Source organism: Neoarius graeffei, chromosome 24, assembly GCF_027579695.1.
Source record: "Neoarius graeffei isolate fNeoGra1 chromosome 24, fNeoGra1.pri, whole genome shotgun sequence".
NCBI lineage: Eukaryota > Metazoa > Chordata > Actinopteri > Siluriformes > Ariidae > Neoarius > Neoarius graeffei.
In genome coordinates this window covers 32776255-32798213 of record NC_083592.1, presented here as the reverse complement: position 1 = coordinate 32798213, position 21959 = coordinate 32776255, and the positions used below count along the sequence as shown (strand labels likewise).

General features: G+C 42.3%; 1 protein-coding gene across 1 annotated transcript; it reads right to left on the bottom strand.

The window, feature by feature from the left end:
* Window positions 1–12263: 12263 nt before the first annotated feature.
* Window positions 12264–20730, bottom strand: LOC132872363 (monocarboxylate transporter 13-like). The gene is made up of 5 exons (XM_060907132.1): window positions 20529–20730; window positions 20069–20212; window positions 18117–18878; window positions 16122–16246; window positions 12264–12377 (listed from the first exon to the last, which is right to left on the bottom strand). The coding sequence occupies exons 1-5, from the start codon at window positions 20728–20730 to the stop codon at window positions 12264–12266; spliced, it is 1347 nt and encodes a 448-aa protein (XP_060763115.1).
* Window positions 20731–21959: the final 1229 nt, after the last annotated feature.

Here is a 21959-nt window from a genome sequence, read left to right as displayed (position 1 = left end):
ACAGAACTCAATGGAAATGTGGAAGACAACCCTAGAGGCCAACTCAAAACCCATTGCCCAAGTCAACATCAAGTGCGGCATATACCAAGGAGATGCGCTATCACCACTGCTGTTCTGCATAGGCCTGAACCCCCTCAGTCAGATCATCACGAAGAGCGGCTACGGGTACCGATTCCGTAGTGGGGCAACAATCAGCCACCTGCTCTACATGGATGACATCAAGCTGTATGCCAGGAATGAGCGAGAAATAGACTCGCTGATCCACACCACCCGGATCTACAGCGATGACATAGGGATGTCATTTGGATTGGACAAGTGTGGCCGGATGGTCTCAAAGAGAGGCAAGATGATCCGGACTGAAGGGATTGACCTACCAGAGGGCAACATAGGTGATATCCAAGACAGCTACAAGTACCTTGGCATCCCACAGGCTAATGGAAACCATGAAGAGGCCACAAGGAAGTCAACCACAGCCAAATACCTCCAGAGAGTAAGGCAGGTCCTGAAAAGTCAGCTGAATGGTAAAAACAAGGTCCGAGCCATCAACATGTACGCACTACCAGTCATCAGATACCCCGCTGGTATCATAAACTGGCCAAAGGAGGAGATAGAAGCCACAGATATCAAGACTAGAAAGCTCCTCACCATGCATGGAGGGTTCCACCCCAAGTCCAGCACCCTGAGACTATACACTAAGCGGAAAGAGGGAGGCCGAGGGCTAGTGAGCGTCAAGACCACGGTCCAGGATGAAACATTGAAAATCCGAGAATACATCAGAAAGATGGCCCCAAAGGATGAACTGCTAAGTGAATGTCTCAGGCAGCAGAACCCTGATGAGAGTGCAGAGGAGGAGGAGGAACAGACAACCTGGAGAGACAAACCCCTACATGGCATGTACCACTGTCAGATAGAGGAAGTGGCTGATATCAAGAAATCCTACCAGTGGCTGGATAATGCAGGACTGACAGACAGCACAGAGGCACTAATCATGGCAGCACAAGAACAGGCCATAAGCACAAGAGCCATAGAGGCCAGGATCTACCAGAGTAGATCAGACCCAAGATGCAGACTGTGCAAAGAAGCCCCTGAAACAGTCCAGCACATAGTAGCAGGGTGTAAGATGCTAGCTGGATCAGCGTACATGGAGAGGCACAACCAAGTGGCTGGGATAGTATACAGGAACATCTGCAACCAGTATGGAATAGAAATACCCAAGTCCCAATGGGCCATACCACAGAAGGTGGCTGAGAACAACAGGGCCAAGATTCTGTGGGACTTCAGCTTCCAGACTGACAAACAGATCCTGGCTAACCAACCGGACATAGTGGTGGTGGACAAAGAGCAGAAGAGGGTGGTGGTGATAGATGTGGCGATCCCAGCTGACGCCAACATCAGGAAGAAGGAACATGAGAAACTTGAGAAGTATCAAGGGTTGAAAGAGCAGCTGGAACGGATGTGGAAGGTCAAGGGTTGCGTGGTCCCCGTGGTAGTGGGGGCACTTGGGGCAGTAACCCCCAAACTGGGAGAGTGGCTCCAGCAAATCCCAGGAACAACATCTGAAGCCTCAGTCCAGAAGAGCGCAGTCCTAGGAACATCGAAGATACTGCGCAGAACCCTCAAACTCCCAGGCCTCTGGTAGAGGACCCGAGCTTGAGGATGACATGGATACCACCCCCCCGCCGGGGGTGAGAAGGAGATTTTTTTTTTTTTATATACACACACATATACACACACATACAAACACACATACATATGTGTGTATATATATATATATATATATACACACACACACATACACACACACGTGTGTATATATATATATACACACACACACACACATTTTATATATATATATATATATATATATATATATATATATATATATATACACACACACGTGTGTGTGTATGTGTGTGTGTGTATATATATATATATATATATATATATATATATATATATATATATATATATGTGGTGCTTGAAAGTTTGTGAACCCTTTAGAATTTTCTATATTTCTGCATAAATATGACCTAAAACATCATCAGATTTTCACACAAGTCCTAAAAGTAGATAAAGAGAACCCAGTTAAACAAATGAGACAAAAATATTATACTTGGTCATTTATTTATTGAGGAAAATGATCCAATATTACATCTTTGTGAGTGGCAAAAGTATGTGAACCTCTCGGATTAGCAGTTAATTTGAAGGTGAAATTAGAGTCAGGTGTTTTCAATCAATGGGATGACAATCAGGTGTGAGTGCGCACCCTCTTTTATGTAAGGAACAGGGATCTATCAAAGTCTGATCTTCACAACACATGTCTGTGGAAGTGTATCATGGCACGAACAAAGGAGATTTCTGAGGACCTCAGAAAAAGTGTTGTTGATGCTCATCAGGCTGGAAAAGGTTACAAAACCATCTCTAAAGAGTTTGGACTCCACCAATCCACAGTCAGACAGATTGTGTACAAATGGAGAAAATTCAAGCCCATTGTTACCCTCCCCAGGAGTGGTCGACCAACAAAGATCACTCCAAGAGCAAGGTGTGTAATCATCGGCAAGGTCACAAAGGACCCCAGGGTAACTTCTAAGCAACTGAAGGCCTCTCTCACATTGGCTAATGTTAATGTTCATGAGTCCACCATCAGGAGAACACTGAACAACAATGGTGTGCATGGCAGGGTTGCAAGGAGAAAGCCACTGCTCTCCAAACAGAACATTGCTGCACATTTGCAGTTTGCTAAAGATCACGTGGACAAGCCAGAAGGGTATTGGAAAATGTTTTGTGAACGGATGAGACCAAAATAGAATTTTTGGTTTAAATGAGAAGCGTTATGTTTGGAGAAAGGAAAACACTGCATTCCAGCATAAGAACCTTATCCCATTTGTGAAACATGGTGGTGGTAGTATCATGGTTTGGGCCTGTTTTGCTGCATCTGGGCCAGGACGGCTTGCCATCATTGATGGAACAATGAATTCTGAATTATACCAGCAAATTCTAAAGGAAAATGTCAGGACATCTGTCCATGAACTGAGTCTCAAGATAAGCCGGGTCATGCAGCAAGACAACAATCCTAAGCACACAGGTCGTTCTACCAAAGAATGGTTAAAGAAGAATAAAGTAAATGTTTTGGAATGGCCAAGTCAAAGTCCTGACCTTAATCCAATCGAAATGTTGTGGAAGGACCTGAAGCGAGCAGTTCATGTGAGAAAACCCACCAACATCCCGGAGTTGAAGCTGTTCTGTACAGAGGAATGGGCTAAAATTCCTCCAAGCCGGTGTGCAGGATTGATCAACAGTTACTGGAAACGTTTAGTTGCAGTTATTGCTGCACAAGGGGATCACAGTAGATACTGAAAGCAAAGGTTCACATACTTTTGCCACTCACAGATATGTAATATTGGATCATTTTCCTCAATAAATAAATGACCAAGTATAATATTTTTGTCTCATTTGTTTAACTGGGTTCTCTTTATCTACTTTTAGGACTTGTGTGAAAATCTGATGACGTTTTAGGTCATATTTATGCAGAAATATAGAAAATTCTAAAGGGTTCACAAACTTTCAAGCACCACTGTGTATATATATATATATATATATATATATACACACACAGGCGGCACGGTGGTGTAGTGGTTAGCGCTGTCGCCTCACAGCAAGAAGGTCCTGGGTTCGAGCCCTGGGGCCGGCGAGGGCCTTTCTGTGTGGAGTTTGCATGTTCTCCCCGTGTCCGCGTGGGTTTCCTCCGGGTGCTCCGGTTTCCCCCACAGTCCAAAGACATGCAGGTTAGGTTAACTGGTGACTCTAAATTGACCGTAGGTGTGAATGTGAGTGTGAATGGTTGTCTGTGTCTATGTGTCAGCCCTGTGATGACCTGGCGACTTGTCCAGGGTGTACCCCGCCTTTCGCCCGTAGTCAGCTGGGATAGGCTCCAGCTTGCCTGCGACCCTGTAGAAGGATAAAGCGGCTAGAGATAATGAGATGAGATGAGATATATACCTTCACTATATGAGGTACCAGCAGATAGCCTGCACCTTTTGATCTAAGTAGGCGTGGCGGGTCATAGAGGAGCAGAAGTTCACTCAGGTACTGTGGTGCGAGACCATTTAGTGCTTTAAAGGTCAATAGTAGTATTTTATAATCAATACGAAATTTGATTGGGAGCCAATGCAGTGTGGATAAGACAGGCGTGATGTGGTCATATTTTCTAGTTCTAGTAAGGACTCTTGCTGCTGCATTTTGAACTAACTGGAGCTTGTTTATGCACTTATTGGAACATCCAGACAGTAAGGCATTACAATAATCCAACCTGGAGGTAACGAAAGCATGGACTAGTTTTTCTGCATCATGCAATGACATTAAATTTCTTATCTTTGCAATATTTCTGAGATGAAAGAAAGCTATCCGGGTGATGTTATCAATGTGAGTTTCGAATGAAAGACTGGGGTCAATAATCACTCCGAGGTCTTTTACTGCTGCACGTGAAGAAACAGAAAGGCCATCCAGAGTCACTGTGTAATCAGAAAACTTACTTCTAGCTGTATGTGGTCCTAGCACAAGTACTTCAGTCTTGTCAGAGTTAAGCAGAAGGAAATTAATGAGCATCCAGTGTCTAATGTCCTTCACACATTCCTCAATTCTATTAAGCTGGTGTCTCTCATCAGGTTTTGCAGAGACATACAACTGTGTGTCATCAGCATAACAGTGGAAACTAATACAATGTTTACGAATAATATCGCCCAGAGGTAACATATATAGAGAAAAAAGCAGTGGACCCAAGACAGAACCTTGTGGAACACCAAACTTTACCTCGGTACATCTAGAAATATCACCATTTATATCAACATACTGATAACGATCAGTTAGATAAGACCTGAGCCAGGAGAGGGCCATTCCCTTAACTCCCACAACATTTTCTAGTTTATCCAGAAGAATGGAATGATCAATGGTATCAAATGCTGCACTAAGGTCAAGCAACACAAGTAGCGAGACACAGCCCTGATCAGACGCCAACAGTAGGTCGTTTACTACTTTAACCAGTGCTGTCTCTGTGCTATGATGAGGTCTAAATCCTGACTGATGCATTTCATGGATGTTATTCCTATGTAAATATGAGCATAACTGCTGTGCCACAGCTTTTTCAAGGATTTTGGAGATAAAGGGGAGGTTTGATATTGGCCGATAATTGGACAGCTGACAGGGATCAAGGTCAGGTTTTTTAATCAGGGGTTTGATAACTGCTAGTTTAAAGGATTTGGTTACATAGCCAATCATAAGAGAAGAATTTATTATTTTTAGAAGCGGTTCAATTACTCCAGGCATTATCTGTTTGAATAGATGTGTCGGTAAGGGATCTAGTACGCAAGTTGAGGCTTTTGATGTAGAGATTAATGAAAGTAATTCAGTTTCTTTTAGGGGAGTAAAACATTCTAACTGATGATCTGATACAGTTATATTGTTAACTACAAGGTCACTTTCATTGTCTAACCTTAAATTAGTAGTTTGAATTTTTTGTCGGATATTTTCAATTTTGTCATTAAAAAAATTCATGAAGTCGTTGCTACTACATACTGCAGGTGTGCATGTGTTGATAGTGGACTTATTCCTGGTTAATTTTGCTACAGTATTAAATAGAAATCTAGGATTATTTTTGTTATCTTCTATTAGGGAGGAGAAATATGTTGATCTCGCAGCACTAAGAGCTTTTCTATACTTCAGGAAGCTCTCCTTCCAAGCTAATTTGAACACTACCAATTTTGTTTGACGCCATTTACGTTCCAATTTTCGAGTGGTCTGTTTTAATGTGCGAGTGTCATCATTATACCAGGGTGCTAATTTTTTGTCTCTGACCATTTTCCTTTTTAGAGGAGCTACATTATCTAAAGTATGGCGGAATGTTGACTCTAAGCATTCAGTTGCCTGATCAAGTTCTGCAGGGGCTGACAGTGACCCAATCAAAGTTGACAGCTCTGGGAGATCATTTATAAAGCTCTGTGCAGTAGTTGACGTGAAAGTACGTTTAATACAGTAGCGTGGTGAGGTGCATATATTATTACTCAGACATATCTTGAATGAGATGAGACAATGATCTGAGATAACTTCAGACTGTGGAAGTGTGACTATATTATCTACGTTTAATCTGATTGTTAGTATTAGATCAAGGGTGTGACCACCATTATGGGTCGGTCCTATGACATTCTGCTTAATCCCGACTGAGTCTAAGATGGACACAAACGCTGTTTTTAAAGGGTCTTCTGGGTTATCGAAGTGAATATTAAAATCTCCGACAACTAAAGCTTTGTCTAAGGAAATAACCAGATCTGAGATAAAATCTGCGAATTCAGAAAGAAACTCAGAATATGGCCCCGGGGGCCTGTAAATAATAAGCAATGGAATTAACTGGGTAGACTTATTTTTCGAGGCTACATACATTATATGAGTATGAAGAACTTCAAATGTATTAAATTTATAACCAGGTTTTTGTGTTACACCTAGATAATCGTTATAAATAACCGCGACACCTCCTCCTCTGCCAGTTAGACGAGGCTGGTGTATCCAGGAGGACTCGCTTCATTTAATGCTATATATTCATTTGGCTTAATCCATGTTTCTGTTAAACACAGTACATTAAACTCTTGATCAGTAATGAGTTCATTAACCATTAGCGTTTTAGATGTAAGAGATCTAATATTTAATAGCCCCACCTTTAGATCAAAGGTGCTGGCAGCGGCTGTACAGTCAGTCTGATCTAATTTTATATTGATTAGGTTACTGGAACAAACTCTCTGAAAATTTCTACCTTTTTGTTGAGCTCAGGGAACAGACACAGTCTCGATGTAGTGGGCCCTGAGTGACGACTCTGTGCAGCTAGCAGACAGTCGGTTTAGCCTGTTCGTCTGCTCCCTGGCCTTGGCTCTGGATTGTCAGAAATTAACTAGGCCTGTTCTGAGACTATGACCTATGCTGCAGGAAATGAAAGCAGCACCTTCCCGAGTGGGATGGATACCGTCCCGCCCTAACAGGCCAGCAGTGCCCTCAAAATTAGCCCAATTATCTATAAAGCCCACACTGTTTTCAGAGCACCACCTGGACAGCCAGCAGTTCAGCGACCATAACCTGCTGTAAGCTACATCGCCACGCCGCATTGGGATGGGGCCAGAGCATACTACAGCATCGGACATCGCCTTCGCTAATTTAAACACCTCTACAAAGTTACTCTTAGTAACCTCAGACTGACGAAGGCGTATATCATTAGCTCCTGCATGGATAACTATCTTTGAGAACCTGTGCTTGCCTAGGACCCTAAGATTACCTGCTATGTCCGGCGCCCTGGCTCCCGGTATGGACCCTTTTCAGTCACGTGACCTTCGTAAACGCGACCGCCATTTTGGACATGTAGTGGACTTCGGCTCGAATCAGTTTGAATGCGAGGAAGGCGACAAACGAAAAACATAAAAGAAAAAGGAGCGAGATGCAGAAAACACCTTCACTATCCAGCGACGTAGGGCATTTACAGGGCGAGCAGAGGGAGAGGTATTTGCAAAAATTGAGGTTAGCAGGCTTAGAGAACGACGTTTACCTGCTTCCACCAGGATTGTTCACTGACGTACGGAAGTACATGAAGCCCTCGTCTTTACCTGACTTCGGCCCATATGATCTGTATACCTATGTCGTTAAAAACCCATCGCCATACACATACACGCCAACGTCCGAGGTTCTGGAGCGCGCTCCGGCTTGCTCCAGGAGTGCTCCAGCCGAGGTTCCCCTCAAATTAAGCAGCGCGTGCCGGCTTGCTCCCGGAGTGCTCCGGCCGAGGTTCTCCTCAAATTAAGCAGCGCGCTCCGGCTTGCTCCCGGAGTGCTCCGACCGAGGTTCCCCTCAAATTAAGCAGCGCGCGCCGGCTTGCTCCCGGAGTGCTCCGGCCGAGGTTCCCCTCGAATTAAGCAGCGCGCTCCGGCTTGCTCCCGGAGTGCTCCGGCCGAGGTTCCGGAGGGCGCTCCGGCTTGCTCCAGGAGTGCTCTGGCCGAGGTTACGGAGCGCGCTCCGGCTTGCTCCGGAGCAAGCCGGCGCGCGCTGCTTAATTTGAGGGGAACCTCGGCCGGAGCACTCCGGGAGCAAGCTGGCGCGCGCTGCTTAATTTGAGGGAGAGCAAGCCGGCTCGCACTGCTTAATTTGAGGGAGAGCAAGCCGGCGCGCGCTCCGGAACCTCGGACGTTGGCTCCGGCAGCTATTTACACTGGATCCGGTGTAAATAGCTGCCGGATCATAATTACAGTAAACTAGTAAATACAGTAAAGGAAAAACTTGAGACTGAAAGGTTAACAGTCATCCAAATGACTGAACGTAAACATTGCTACAGTAACATACCAGCTACTTGTTGACATTAGCTAGTCAACAATAGCTACTACAGAAGAACAAAGAGGTTACAATGGGTTATTTTAGCCTATTTGGTTACACACTCGCCGCCACAGAATGTTAACAGCAATGTAATGCCTTTTCTGGCTAATTTTATTCGTCTTACCTCCAACAAAGTGGTCACTACACAAGCGTTGGTATGCCGAGGGCTGCCAATCTGTTAATGGCTGCTATCTATCTTCTCCGTCGGGATCCGATAAAATGATAAACCTTGCCTTGTTTGTTGATGGTTACTACATCCAGGTGCACAACAATATAGTGGCATGATGGAAGTCTTGCTGAAAGTAAAAACTTTCTTTGCTGCCGTTCCTCAATGTTGGCTGTGGTAAACTACTGGTAGTAAACGTCCAAAATGGCGGCCGCGTTTGTCGTGACGTCACGTGAAAAGGGTCCATACACCTGACTAAAGCTGCTGGTGCCCCTAAAGGCTGAGCTAATTTCACGTGCCGTATGATAGAGTCCCCTATAACCAGAGCTCTTTCAGGTTTCTCAGTGGGTGCATCACTAAGGAGAGCAAACCTGTTCGACACGTGACGCGGAGAGGAGTGGTGCTCCCGTGGGCGAGCCTCAGCAGTAGCTTTGGCTCTACGCTTATGCCACCGAGCCGTCACCCATTCGCCCCGCTGTAAGGGCTCTAATGCCAGAGTTGGGGGATTACTAACTCCACCTAGGGCGTCCAGACTTTCCCTAACAGAAACTACACTGTTCTCACGCTCACTAACCTGCTCTAAAGCCTGGACATGCGCTTCTAGCACTGTAATCTTCTCCGTCAGAGAGCCAACTAATCTGTACTTATCACAAGTAAAGCTAATAAAGCTATCGCTAGTGACGGAGGAAGAATGACTAAACATCCTGCACTCAGCACACTGAACAGGCTGAAGGTGTGCCATGATGAAAAGATTCACGTACCTTAAATGAAGATCTGTTGACATTAAAGCAGATCAGATGTGGATGGCCTCCGCTTGTGGTCTTTACACAGGAGGAGAGAAAAAGAAAGCTCCCGGTCTCGGCGTTCTTCCGAAAAAAGAAAGAGAAAAAACCGGAAAAAGGAAAGCGACAGTACAATAAAAATGAAGAGGATACTGGAAATTTATTTGTAGAAAAAAAGTTAAAAAAGGATTAGTAATTAACGCTGGCACTCGCGGGAAAAAAGGACTCGGCGCGAACAACTCAGGAAGCAGGAAGTGCGTAAACCAGGAAGAACATGCTGCTCAAACACAATTTTTTTTCTCTGTAATATTTAATTTTGTGTTGGAAAATGAACATTTGGAACTCTAAAATGTTTTTGTACTGACTCGATAATGTAGAAATCATAAAACAGAAATCTATAACAAAGTTTGTATAAAAAATTAGGGTGCCTAAGACTTTTACACAGTACTGTATATATGAATATGTCTCCAAAAGTGTGTCTCTGTTGCTGATGTGTGTTAACATATGTAGGCCTATTTGCCTGCTAGGAGTGCCATCCCTCTACCTCTCCAGGACACAGCTGGTATTCCCAGACACTGCCCAATAGTCGTTTAAATTAACGTGTTATGCTTACCCCCTTCGAGAGAAGAGTCACTGCGAATCAATTCAAGTTATTCTGACTGATCACCTTTAATCTAGGATGAATAATTTCTATTCTGATGAAACTGGTCTCTTCCAGGATGAATCGATCCACGGGGAAGGACGGCTTATGCTATAGCCTTCACACATACCAGACATCAACCCAACTGAACATATATGGGAGAGGTTTTTTTTTTGGCAGATATGTTAAACAGCACTCTCTGCACCATCATCAACAAAGAACCAAATGAAGGATTATCTTTAGGAAAAAATGTGTGTAGCTTTCCTTTACAGTTTCAGAGACTGAGCAAAGGAGCACTGAAGCTGTTTTGTATGGGTTTGCACTGTCACCTCACAGCAAGAAGGTTCTGGGTTCTATCCCAGCGGCCGACGGGAGCCTTTCTGTGTGGAGTTTGCATGTTCTCCCTGTGTCTGCGTGGGTTTCCTCCAGGTGCTCCAGTTTCCCCCACGGTCCAAAGACATGCGGGTAGGTTAACATGGGGCAGCCATGGCCTGAAGGTTGGGCTGAAGTGCCCTTGAGCGAGGCACCTGACCCTTAACTGCTCCCTGGGTGCTGTAGCATACTGTAGCTGCCCACTGTTCTGAGCATGTGCGTGCGCTCATTGCTCACTTGTGTGTGCATGCATGCGTTCACTGCTTCAGATGGGTTAAATGCAGAGAACGAATTTCACTGTGCTTGAGTGTGCATGTGACAAATAAAGACTTCTTCTTCTACACCTTACTCACACACACACACACACACACACACACACACACACACACACACACACACACACTTTATTGGACCTCTGTATGGCTCATTCAAGGCAATGAAGAGTTTTCCAGTTTCCATGAGTTTGTTGTTCAGGGATTGGGGTGACACTGCCATTTTCTGGTCATGCACAATACTTAAACGAACAACTTTAACAATTAAAAAAAAAAAGGTAGGTGAGAAGTCCTTGAACCTTAAATTGCTTTGGATGGAGACTACGGTTTCCTAAACTATTAACCAGGGGTCCCAAGTACATATCAGTATCCTTGGACATACAACATGTGCTAAATTACTAGAATGGGACAAAGCACTAACAGTGGGCCAGTGTTTATCTATATGAGTATGTGTATCTATTTCTTTTCTACATTTTGTAGAGTTATAACCTGGCCCTACAATAGACTTACTTGGAATGATATGTCATATCATGAGCCGACATAAAATAGCCCATAATATTGATATGGGCGTAAAATCTATATAGTTTTAAAAATGATTTACAAATAGAAAAATGGAAATATTTATGCAACCAATAAGTGTCAACTTTTTTTAATTATTAGTCTTTGTATCACAATACAATATTGTGCACATTCAAATGTTAGACATAAATCAAAAATGTCAAATTTTAAAACAGATCCATTTGAATTCCAAGTTGAAGGACAACATAATGTGGAACAGCCAAAGGTTGGGGGTAGAAATGCTTGTGTAAAGCACTGTATATCATCAAGTAAGAGAAATCATTTTGAAGACATAATAGTACAGTTGAAACAAGAGATTGCAAAGTATCTCGACAAATTGATTCAAAGAGCACTGCATATAGGATTATTTTTTCATTTACAAAATAGACCTAATAAATCTAGTATATAATAATAATAATAATCCAGTAATGCAAATACATAACCTGTGTGGTAAGTTAGAGGCACTGGATTATCAAGTTTGACCAAAATAACTCTCTCTATAATCAGAAGCTGCTGTCCCAGGGGAGTTAGCCAACTTTAAAAAATTTTTTGACTTCAGGGACACTGAACTCAACATGCAGTTAGTGTTGCTTATGACCAGGGGTGGAGAAAATACAGGTACTGAGAAACTGGAAGTATAGATAATATTCTCAGAATCTTAAAAAGTGAAAAAACAAAAATACTTAACTAAAAAGCGTCTACTTTTAAATGTACAAGCATTAAAAAGTAAAACGTAAATGTATTTAACAGATTAAATTTATGTTTAAATTGATTTTTATTTTATGTTTTCAAGTGAAAAGTAACTTATCATTTATCTAAAATGATTGCAACTATGTCAGTTTGATGCTTACGTTCACAATATTCACAATCAACTTGAATTTGACTTGCTGCTGAGCCGGTAATGTTAGCCACTGGCCATCAATGCTAGTCTAACCTGGTATTAGCAAAGAAACCAGACTAACATAGTTAATACAGCCAGTGTTAGCAAATTACTTCAACATTTTTTAAAATTAAATATGGAGGCAAAAGAAACAATTGTATACAAGTTGCTGCTTTCTCCAGCATGTTGAAAACTTTTACGGAGGTAGAACCAGGCCAGGAATATCATCCTCAAGTTCCACACTGCAGCCCAGTGGCTTATCCATATTCACACGCACATGGATAGCTATAGCACCAAGTACTGCAGCTATCTAGTGTAACATATGATGTATTGGCATGATTCTTGATAGTTTTTACACTTATGAACTTGACGAGATGCTAAACCGAGTCTGTTCGATTGATATGTAGTGTAGCAAATGTAGTAGCTGGATGAGAGAAGAGGACCTTTGAAATTTGTAACAAGTGCGTTGGAAGGTCTCAGTAAAAACCTAAGAAGCACAAAACTAAAACAATTCAATATCAGTAAAGTATAACTATCTCCCACTGAGGGGGCGGCACGGTGGTGGAGTGGTTAGCACTGTCGCCTCACAGCAAGAAGGGCCTGGGTTTGAGCCCAGGACCTTTCTGCGTGGAGTTTGCATGTTCTCCTCGTGTCCGCGTGGGTTTCCTCCGGGTGCTCCGGTTTCCCCCACAGTCCAAAGACATGCAGGTTAGGCTAATTGGTGGCTCTAAATTGACCGTAGGTGTGAATGCGAGTGTGAATGGTTGTCTGTGTCTATGTGTCAGCCCTGTGATGACCTGGCGACTTGTCCAGGGTGTACCCCACCTCTCGCCAATAGTTAGCTAGGATAGGCTCCAGCTTGCCTGCGACCCTGTAGAACAGGATAAGTGGCTACAGATAATGGATGGATAGATATCTCCCATTGAGGTCAGACCTGCCGACTCCATGACCACCTTCAAGCACAGACTGAAGACTCACCTCTCGTTCAAATTCTGTAAAGCTGCTTTGCGACAATGTTTATTGTTAAAAGCGCTGTACAAATAAACTTGACTTGACTTGACCTCTTCAGGCTACACCTCTCCCCTTCTTCTCTGCCCACTGTGTAACTGTGTTTCGGTCTAGACCAACTCAGGCTGTGTACTGTCTAGCCTGGGGTTAGCCATTTGAGTTCTCCATTTAGTTTTACTTTGTATGGTTGGTTTGTTTCCTTGGCTGTTTGAGTATTGATACTTCAACACAATATTACACTAGGAAAGAAGGTATACCTTCTTTCTTTTAATCTATTCTGCTGTATTTTGTAATACTCTTTTCTACATCTTCAAAATGCTTTCTATTCCATCATATTCCCTTCTGTTCTCTCATAATCTACTCTATTATATCATACTAATGTCTATCCTATTCTTTTTTTTTGGTCATGTTCTCTTCTGTTTTGTGAACATACATTCTATTTCTCTATGTTCGATCTTAATATATACTAATTAGTCATATTCTATTCTGTTCTCTCCCAAGTTATCCTACTCTATTCTCTATTTCTATCCATAAAGCATTATACTGTCATTCTTAGTCCTGGGTATGACTTTAAATTGCAACCGGTGGTGAGTCTCAGGTCCAGGAGGACTTGAGTATTGGGGAAAGTGGAGTTGCCCCTTAATCACCATTGCTCCCAGGTCCGCTCTGACCCAGAGTGGTAACACCTGCCTGGGTTCCAGCTATGGGTTAAATAGTACATCACCAATAAGGTGCTGGCAACAGGGCACTTTTCGGTGCAATGTGGCAGATGAACCCGACAGGGTCAACGGCATACCACCAGATGGCATGTGGAACAGCCACTCAAATGGCCAACGGATGGCATCACCCAGCAAGTCAGTTGTCACTGTGGGGCAACTTCCATACCCATCAGGTCTGAAGCACTTTTGTGCACCACTTGGCATCAGGTTTGGAGGTCCAGAGAGACAACACGATGGGGGCATGTCATCCTTTGTCTTACCTTACTGTGCAAGGTGCTTCATTAGGAGAGGAGCTCTGGTGTGGGCCTCATGGCCCATCTCTGTTTCTCTGCGTCCTAATGAAGCAGTCATCAATGCTAGTGATGGACAGCCAATGATGATGACACAAGGTATTGCTGTCACTTGTTCAGTTGGCACTAGAACTTTCTTGCCTGGAAATTCAGCACTTTGTGTACCTGACTTTTGCACTCATTGTACGTCGCTCTGGATAAGAGTGTCTGCTAAATGCCATGTAATGTAATATCTCATCTCATCTCATTATCTCTAGCTGCTTCATCCTGTTCTACAGGGTCGCAGGCAAGCTAGAGCCTATCCCAGCTGACTATGGGCAAAAGGCAGGGTACACCCTGGACAAGTCACCAGGTCATCACAGGGCTGATACATAGACACAGACAACCATTCATACTCACATGCACACCTACGGTCAATTTAGAGTCACCAGTTAACCTAACCTGCATGTCTTTGGACTGTGGGGGAAACCGGAGCACCCGGAGGAAACCCATGCAGACACGGGGAGAACATGCAAACTCCGCACAGAAAGGCCCTCGCCGGCCACGGGGCTCGAACCTGGACCTTCTTGCTGTGAGGCGACAGCGCTAACCACTACACCACCGTGCCGCCCTGTAATGTAATATAATAGCTCAAAATAATATGATGAGACACTCCAAACAACAAAATCATGAGCATTACTTATCCGTTTGCACATCACACCACAAACATTAGCATTACTGCTGTATCTGCTGCTATTGCCCATTTGCACTAATGTCATATACACCTCATAAGCTGCTCTTCTAGGACCTTCTCAGTTATTGTACTGTATTGCACTACTGCTATTTTGTACATTGATTTTAGAGTGTCTATCTATCTATCTATCTATCTATCTATCTATCTATCTATCTATCTATCTATCTATCTATCTATCTATCTATCTATCATCTAGGGCGGCATGGTGGTGTAGTGGTTAGCGCTGTCGCCTCACAGCAAGAAGGTCCGGGTTCGAGCCCCGTGGCCGGCAAGGGCCTTTCTGTGCGGAGTTTGCATGTTCTCCCCGTGTCCGCGTGGGTTTCCTCTGGGTGCTCCGGTTTCCCCCACAGTCCAAAGACATGCAGGTTAGGTTAACTGGTGACTCTCAATTGACCGTAGGTGTGAATGGTTGTCTGTGTCTATGTGTCAGCCCTGTGATGACCTGGCGACTTGTCCAGGGTGTACCTCGCCTTTTGCCCGTAGTCAGCTGGGATAGGCTCCAGCTGGCCTGCGACCCTGTAGAACAGGATAAAGCGGCTAGAGATAATGAGATGAGATATATTATCTATATATATTGTTTTTTCTTAATTTTTATCTATATATATATTGGGTTTTTTTGTGTGTAATCACTATCTGTTTTTTTTTTTTTTTTTACAAGTAAGGTGAGAGAGAAACGGCATTTCGATTCTCCTATATGTCCTGGATATATAGTGAATTGACATTAAAGAATCTTTGAATCTTTGAAAATCAGAAATGGAAGATGGAAAAGTGTCACTACCTTGAATAAACAAAACATGGTCTATATTTACACAGCCAGGTGAAAAATTTAAGCTTAATTTTAAAGGAAACTCAGATGTTCCGCTCTGCTACAGCTCATAAGTAATGCAGTATGTATTTATGAGGAGATGAGAGACTGTGTGCGTTGGTTATGTGTATATGGTTCCAGTTATTAGTGAACAATATGGTAATGTTACAGTGTCCTAATTATTACATCTAAAAAATCTCTCATATAAATCAATGAAACTGAAGCATTTTGGAAGGTCAACAGCTGCAAACTTCAATTTTCTGAAAAGTGTATTGTACAGTATATTTATGTTACTCCATAAAACATTGTCATATCATTCAGCTCTAGTTTAGTTGCCATTTGGAAAAAAAAAAAAACACACCTCATACTGTTCACAACACAAAAACTATATAAAAATGATCTACACATTACAATGATAATAGTGCCCTTACGCTTCTAAAGGATCTCTTCCATTTATTGGACAAATTTCACTGTCCGCTGAAGCATTTGCAATTTTTACCAAATCACGATTCTTCTTCTCCACCAGCCGGTCGACCATCATGACAAAAACAGCTGAGAGTATACAGCAGAGGCCTGCCAGATAAAATGAAGCATTAAATTCACTGGTCCAGTCCACTAGCCAGCCTGTGACATTAAAACACACACAAAAAGACCTGCCATCATTATTAATTTCAAACACTTCAGCATCCTGAGCTGCTATCAGTGATACAAGGTGAGCAAGACAAACTATCAACATGTTATTCAAATTCACTCTTGTAAATTCTAATGCATTCAATTGTTTAAAAAGATGTGGATTGTTTCTCTGATATTTTACATCACTACAGCTAAAGCTGGTTCAATTCTAAAACACTGAAACTTTTGAACACAAATACTTACCTGTAACATAAAATGAAACATTTTAGATGTACTGTACATTTCTGCTTCAAGTAAGTGCAAGTTAACAAGGATTATTAGTCTTACAGCGTATGAAACAGCCACTCATTAAAAAATAGTTTAGGAACACAAACAGACATGGACAAAAAGATCAAAGACCAACATGCTATAGCAAGTCGATGAAGACACGGATGCACAGTTTTTACTGGAAGTTTAACCTTCTGGAGGAGATTAGGGTTTAGAATGTGAAACAGGGAAGAATTATGTTTTTCAGTTTATGGGAATCATTGTAGGAACAGGATAAGCGGCTACAGATAATGGATGGATGGATGGATGGATGGGAATCGTTGTAGAATAGATCAGCTCAGTCTACAGTATGGAGCCATACTAGGTCCACTTGATGGACAGCTGACAAACGTTTTTACTCCCTCCCTCTCCCTCCTACAAAGACACCTAGTAGATTATGGAAAACGATAGATTAAGGACTCTGCTTAAAAAAAACAAACAAACAGGAACTAACCTACACAAGAACAGCAGTCTAAGAGAACGGAGATAAAGACTATACACACACCACCTTTGCAACCAGTGGTAACCTGGCATTTGCTTGGAAACCTGATGGTACATGAACCCCAAGTATGGCGAAATATGATCTCAAAAGTCAAAATACACATTCAAATCCAGAATTATCTGCACCCTTCATGCAACTCATATGGAAAATTAATGAATGGAATGGTGAGTTGAAACATATGCTGTCTAGTTTCAACATTATCCTCCAATTTTTTTTCTTATGTTGTGCATTTTTGCTTTTCAAAATTACCTGCATAATTGCATAGTTTAATTTGCGCTAGCAGCGCTGGTGCAAATTGTTACTCAGGATTTGTCTACTTTATTATTCTTATTCTCCTAACATTTTTAGGATGCTATTTCTCCCTCAGTTTTCAGCCAATCACCACCAAATTTCACATGAAGAATACCTCTGGGCTGAATTATGTTGCTATGACTTTTGGTGCTGATCTGGATCACCGAACCGGAATGATCCATGAAAAACAGGATTTTTTTCCAATCACTTATAACACTGTCAATTTTTATGATTTTTTTCAATTAGGTTTTTTTTTTTGTTCAAGGCAGCAGGGCACAACTTTTCCTCACCAAGCATCATTTTCCATCTCTTACCATTCCAGATCTATAGGGTACAGTGACCAGATGTCCTGGTTTGTAACAGCTAGCGCAAATTACTGTGACTTTAGTCGCAGTCTCTATCTCGTTAATATTTGGTGAAGCCAATTTAGACCACAAGTTTCAAAACAGGAGAATGAACTGACTGAATTAACCATTTCTGGACCCCATCTGGATGCATGTTTGAGGTCATTCTGTTGTTGAAAGGTTCACTTACAACCGTGTCTTGCGGTATGGACAACATTAATTGTCTGTCATCACACAATTATGAGCACAACATGTTTACTCTCATAGTAAAGAATGACATTTAGACTACATAATAGACTACAATTAGATCTTGTTGAAGTATTGCACTTCCTAAAAATCATGAAGAGAAATAATTTACAGTAAATGTAGAGTAAAAGAATGTTTACGATGCAAGAGATACAAATTAGGACACACTGACCTGCAGCAGGTGGTATGACCAACACCCCAGAGGTTCGCAGTAGCATGAAGAGTCCAAGAGCACTGTCAAAGCTTGCCAGCCCTACAATGTCTACTATACTTGTGATATGGACGGCCACAACACAGCCAGACAGGAAGCCGTACATTGTGCTGAAAACCATGATTGACCAGTAATCTTGTGCGAGTGGCAGGAGCAGCACCACTGTTCCTAGCAACATGGACACAGTCGCTAATATCCGGAGGTTCCTGAACACCTGCAAATTAGCCAGCCAACCACAGGCCAGCCTGCCTAGCAGATCAGCCAAGGACAAACTGGAGAGAAGGAAGGCAGCCCAATATTGCTCTATTCCTTTGTGATTGGCATATGGAACCAGAAATAGAGGTGGAATGAAGAAACCAGCGGTAGCCAAGATGGCAAAGACAATATATAGCAGCAACTCAGGCCTCTGGATCATTGAGCATTGGAAAGGAATTTTCTTGGATGTTGGGTCAACCAGGGGAGTCAGGGTTTGGGAAAATACCTTCGGTTTGAGAGGTCTCATCAAAGCTCCACACACAAAAAGATTGAGCTGAAGTCCTCCAATGATGAGCAGAGCTCCTTGCCATGAGTAGGCCTCAATGAGCCACTGGAAAAAAGGGCTGAAGGCCATAGCAAAGATGCACTCGCCTGAGCTGGAGATGGAAAAGGCAATCGGACGCCAGCGTTTGAAGTAGTGGCTGACCATGATGTTAGCTGGCATCCAGCAGAAGGATATACCCAGCCCTAGCAAATCACGTTACACAAGTTACACACACATCATCCTATTTCTATAAGCTGCTAAAATTTGCTGGAATATGGAATATTTTAGCTTGCTATTAGTGAGATGAGTCTGGCATGAGAAAACTATCCACATATTTTCAGAATTCCTGCTTAAAAATAATTTTTGCAATCATATAGCAGTTGTAATGTGTGTGAATAATTAAATAATATTGGCTGACGTTGAGTGGTATATCAGATGTATTCCATTCAGCTAGCATGATATGGAACGAGTCAAAGATGAGTTCAATATCATGCTAGCAGAATGGAATATATCTGATATACCATGAAAAAAAGCCATTATTATTATTATTATTATACATTCCTTTCGGGTGTTCAAAACGTCTTTCTCTTTCAAAATTCTCTCAAAATCCTCTGTATTTAACAAAGCAAACCTGGTGGCCATATTTGTTTACAAATTGTCACAGTCGCTCACTAGCGTGGAAGTTTTATGTCTCCAACATGTCTCTCTTCCAGTTTTTCAATGTCCATTGGAATGTTTTTCTCTTGTAAATGTGTGAAGAATATCTAATGAAGTTTTGGTAGCCTTTCAGGTGTTCAGCGTGTCTCTCTCTTTCCCAGCAAACAAAGAAATGCTTCTGCGCATGCGCAGCAGAAAACTCTCTCATTGGATATTTGCATCAGGTCCAACGTGTGACGTCATGACTTGACAATCATGCAATATCAAACCACAATCATTCTCCATTGGGTAGAATGACGTAATGCACGTAGGATAAGCAATATACTAACAATATTACATGCTATCAAACCAAATGAATGAAACCCGTTAGAAGGGAATAGAATATGTTTTTATTCCATGGAAAAAGTGTCCTGTATGTATAATAATTAAATATATTTAACACTACTAGAACACAAGTTGGAGCAATTGTGAGAGATGTCTGTGAAACTGTCAAACTTTTAAAAATACCATAAACATTACAAATCTTTTACACATGGCCTGGTACAAAATGATCTCTGATAGTTTATAGCTTCCAAGTTTTTTCTTGCCCTTCATTAATATCAGTCATATGACCTACACACTTGCTTAGATATTTGTAGTTTGGGTTATAAAACATTTCTTGGATCAGTTCATGTAAGGAAGCAAGCTATAAGATTTGTTTTTATGCAACAAAATATAAACAAGCCTCGACTACTACCTTGTAGAACTCCTGCTGACAGATACATCCATGGAAAACCCAGACCCAGTGAGGCAAAGATCATGCCTGAAGCAGCCAGAGTGCCACCGATCATCATAACACCACGCTGTGTGACATAGACACCAAGACTTCCAGCAAATGGAGCTGTACACAGAAAGTACAAGAGTTCTTTTAACCATAGAATATTATGTGTAATCAAGGTTTTGTACAACTTATTTTTGTACAAGTTATATAATGATGTGTTTAATAGACTCACTGGAAAGCCATTATTTTTTAATAAAACATTTCAATAACTGTTGTTGGATCTTGCAGTCTAAACTTTAAACTGCATTTTGGGATTGTAAATGTGCCATTTCTAATCGTGTCCTTAATTGTTTCAGATGATTCTGAGTAGTCAGAAAAAACATGACCTAAATGTACAGATGACATAAGTGAAGCACAAGCCTCACCTCCTGCTTACCTCCCAAATGAAACATAGCAATGCTGGTGGATGTGATCCATGACACAGCGCTGGTGAGGACATTATAGTAGTTCTGGATCTCCAAGAAAAACAGGCCAAAGTTCTTAAGGACGGCTATGGTAAAACCCCTGGAGAAGAAGGCAGAGATAACCACCACCCACCCATACCCACCATCTGGTGGCTCCACACCACACTCTTCCATGGTGTGCCAGTCAAGTTGACCTGCTAATGGATAATTAATAGTTATTCCATGAAAACGAGTCGTACATGAACTGATAGCCGACGAGGTGCATAACACCTCATCGGCTATAAGCCATGTACGCCAAGATTGAGTGCAATAACCGTTTTATTCTATCCACATTCACTGAATTTTGAGAAACAGCATTTTTATTTTTTGCAAATTTGATAAATCAGAATCAGAATTACTTTATTAATCCCCCGGAGGGAAATTCAAATAAAAACTTTATACAAACCGTCCGACAAAATAATTTCTTTCGGACTCAAGAATAATAATAATTCTTGAAAAATAAAAAGAAAGAAAGAAAGCACAACTTTATTCATCACACACTTGTGAAATTCCTCTCTGCATTTAACCCATCTGAAGCAGTGAACACACACATGCACACACACGTGAGCAATGAGCACACACACATACCCAGAGCAGTGGGCAGCCACTCTAACAGCACCCGGGGAGCAGTTGGGAGTTAGGTGCCTCGCTCAAGGGCACCTCAGCCCAAGGCCGTCCCATATTAACCTAACCGCATGTCTTTGGACTGTGGGGGAAACTGAAGCACCCGGAGGAAACCCACACAGACATGGCGAGAACATGCAAACTCCAAGTCAAGTCAAGTTTATTTGTATAGCGCTTTTAACAATAAACATTGTCGCAAAGCAGCTTTACAGAATTTGAACGACTTAATACATGAGCTAATTTTATCCCTAATCTATCCCCAATGGGCAAGCCTGTGCCGACGGTGGCAAGGAACAACTCCCTCAGACGACATGAAGAAACCTCGAGAGGAACCAGACTCAAAAGGGAACCCATCCTCATTTGGGCAACAACAGACAACATGACTATAACATTAACAGTTTTAACATGAAGTCTGTTTCGTTGATGTTATAACTCTTCATTGATGGAAACTTGAGTGCAAAACTGTTCATGACAACTGCAGTCCTAAAGTTAGCAAGTCAACTGTAGTCCTCAGCCACAAAAGCATCACTGTAAGAGTCCAGAGCGTCCTCCAGGTGTGACTTTCAACTGTCCACATGGGGCCGTCCTCCACAGGAGCGATGCGATGAGGCTCCAACCAGACACAGGACACCAGGATGGATCAGGCAGGTCCGAGGAGCAGAAGAGGTCAGCATCTCGATCGTAGGACTGACATGTAACTCAGAGGGACAGATTGGGGGGCAGAAGAGAGAGAGAAAACA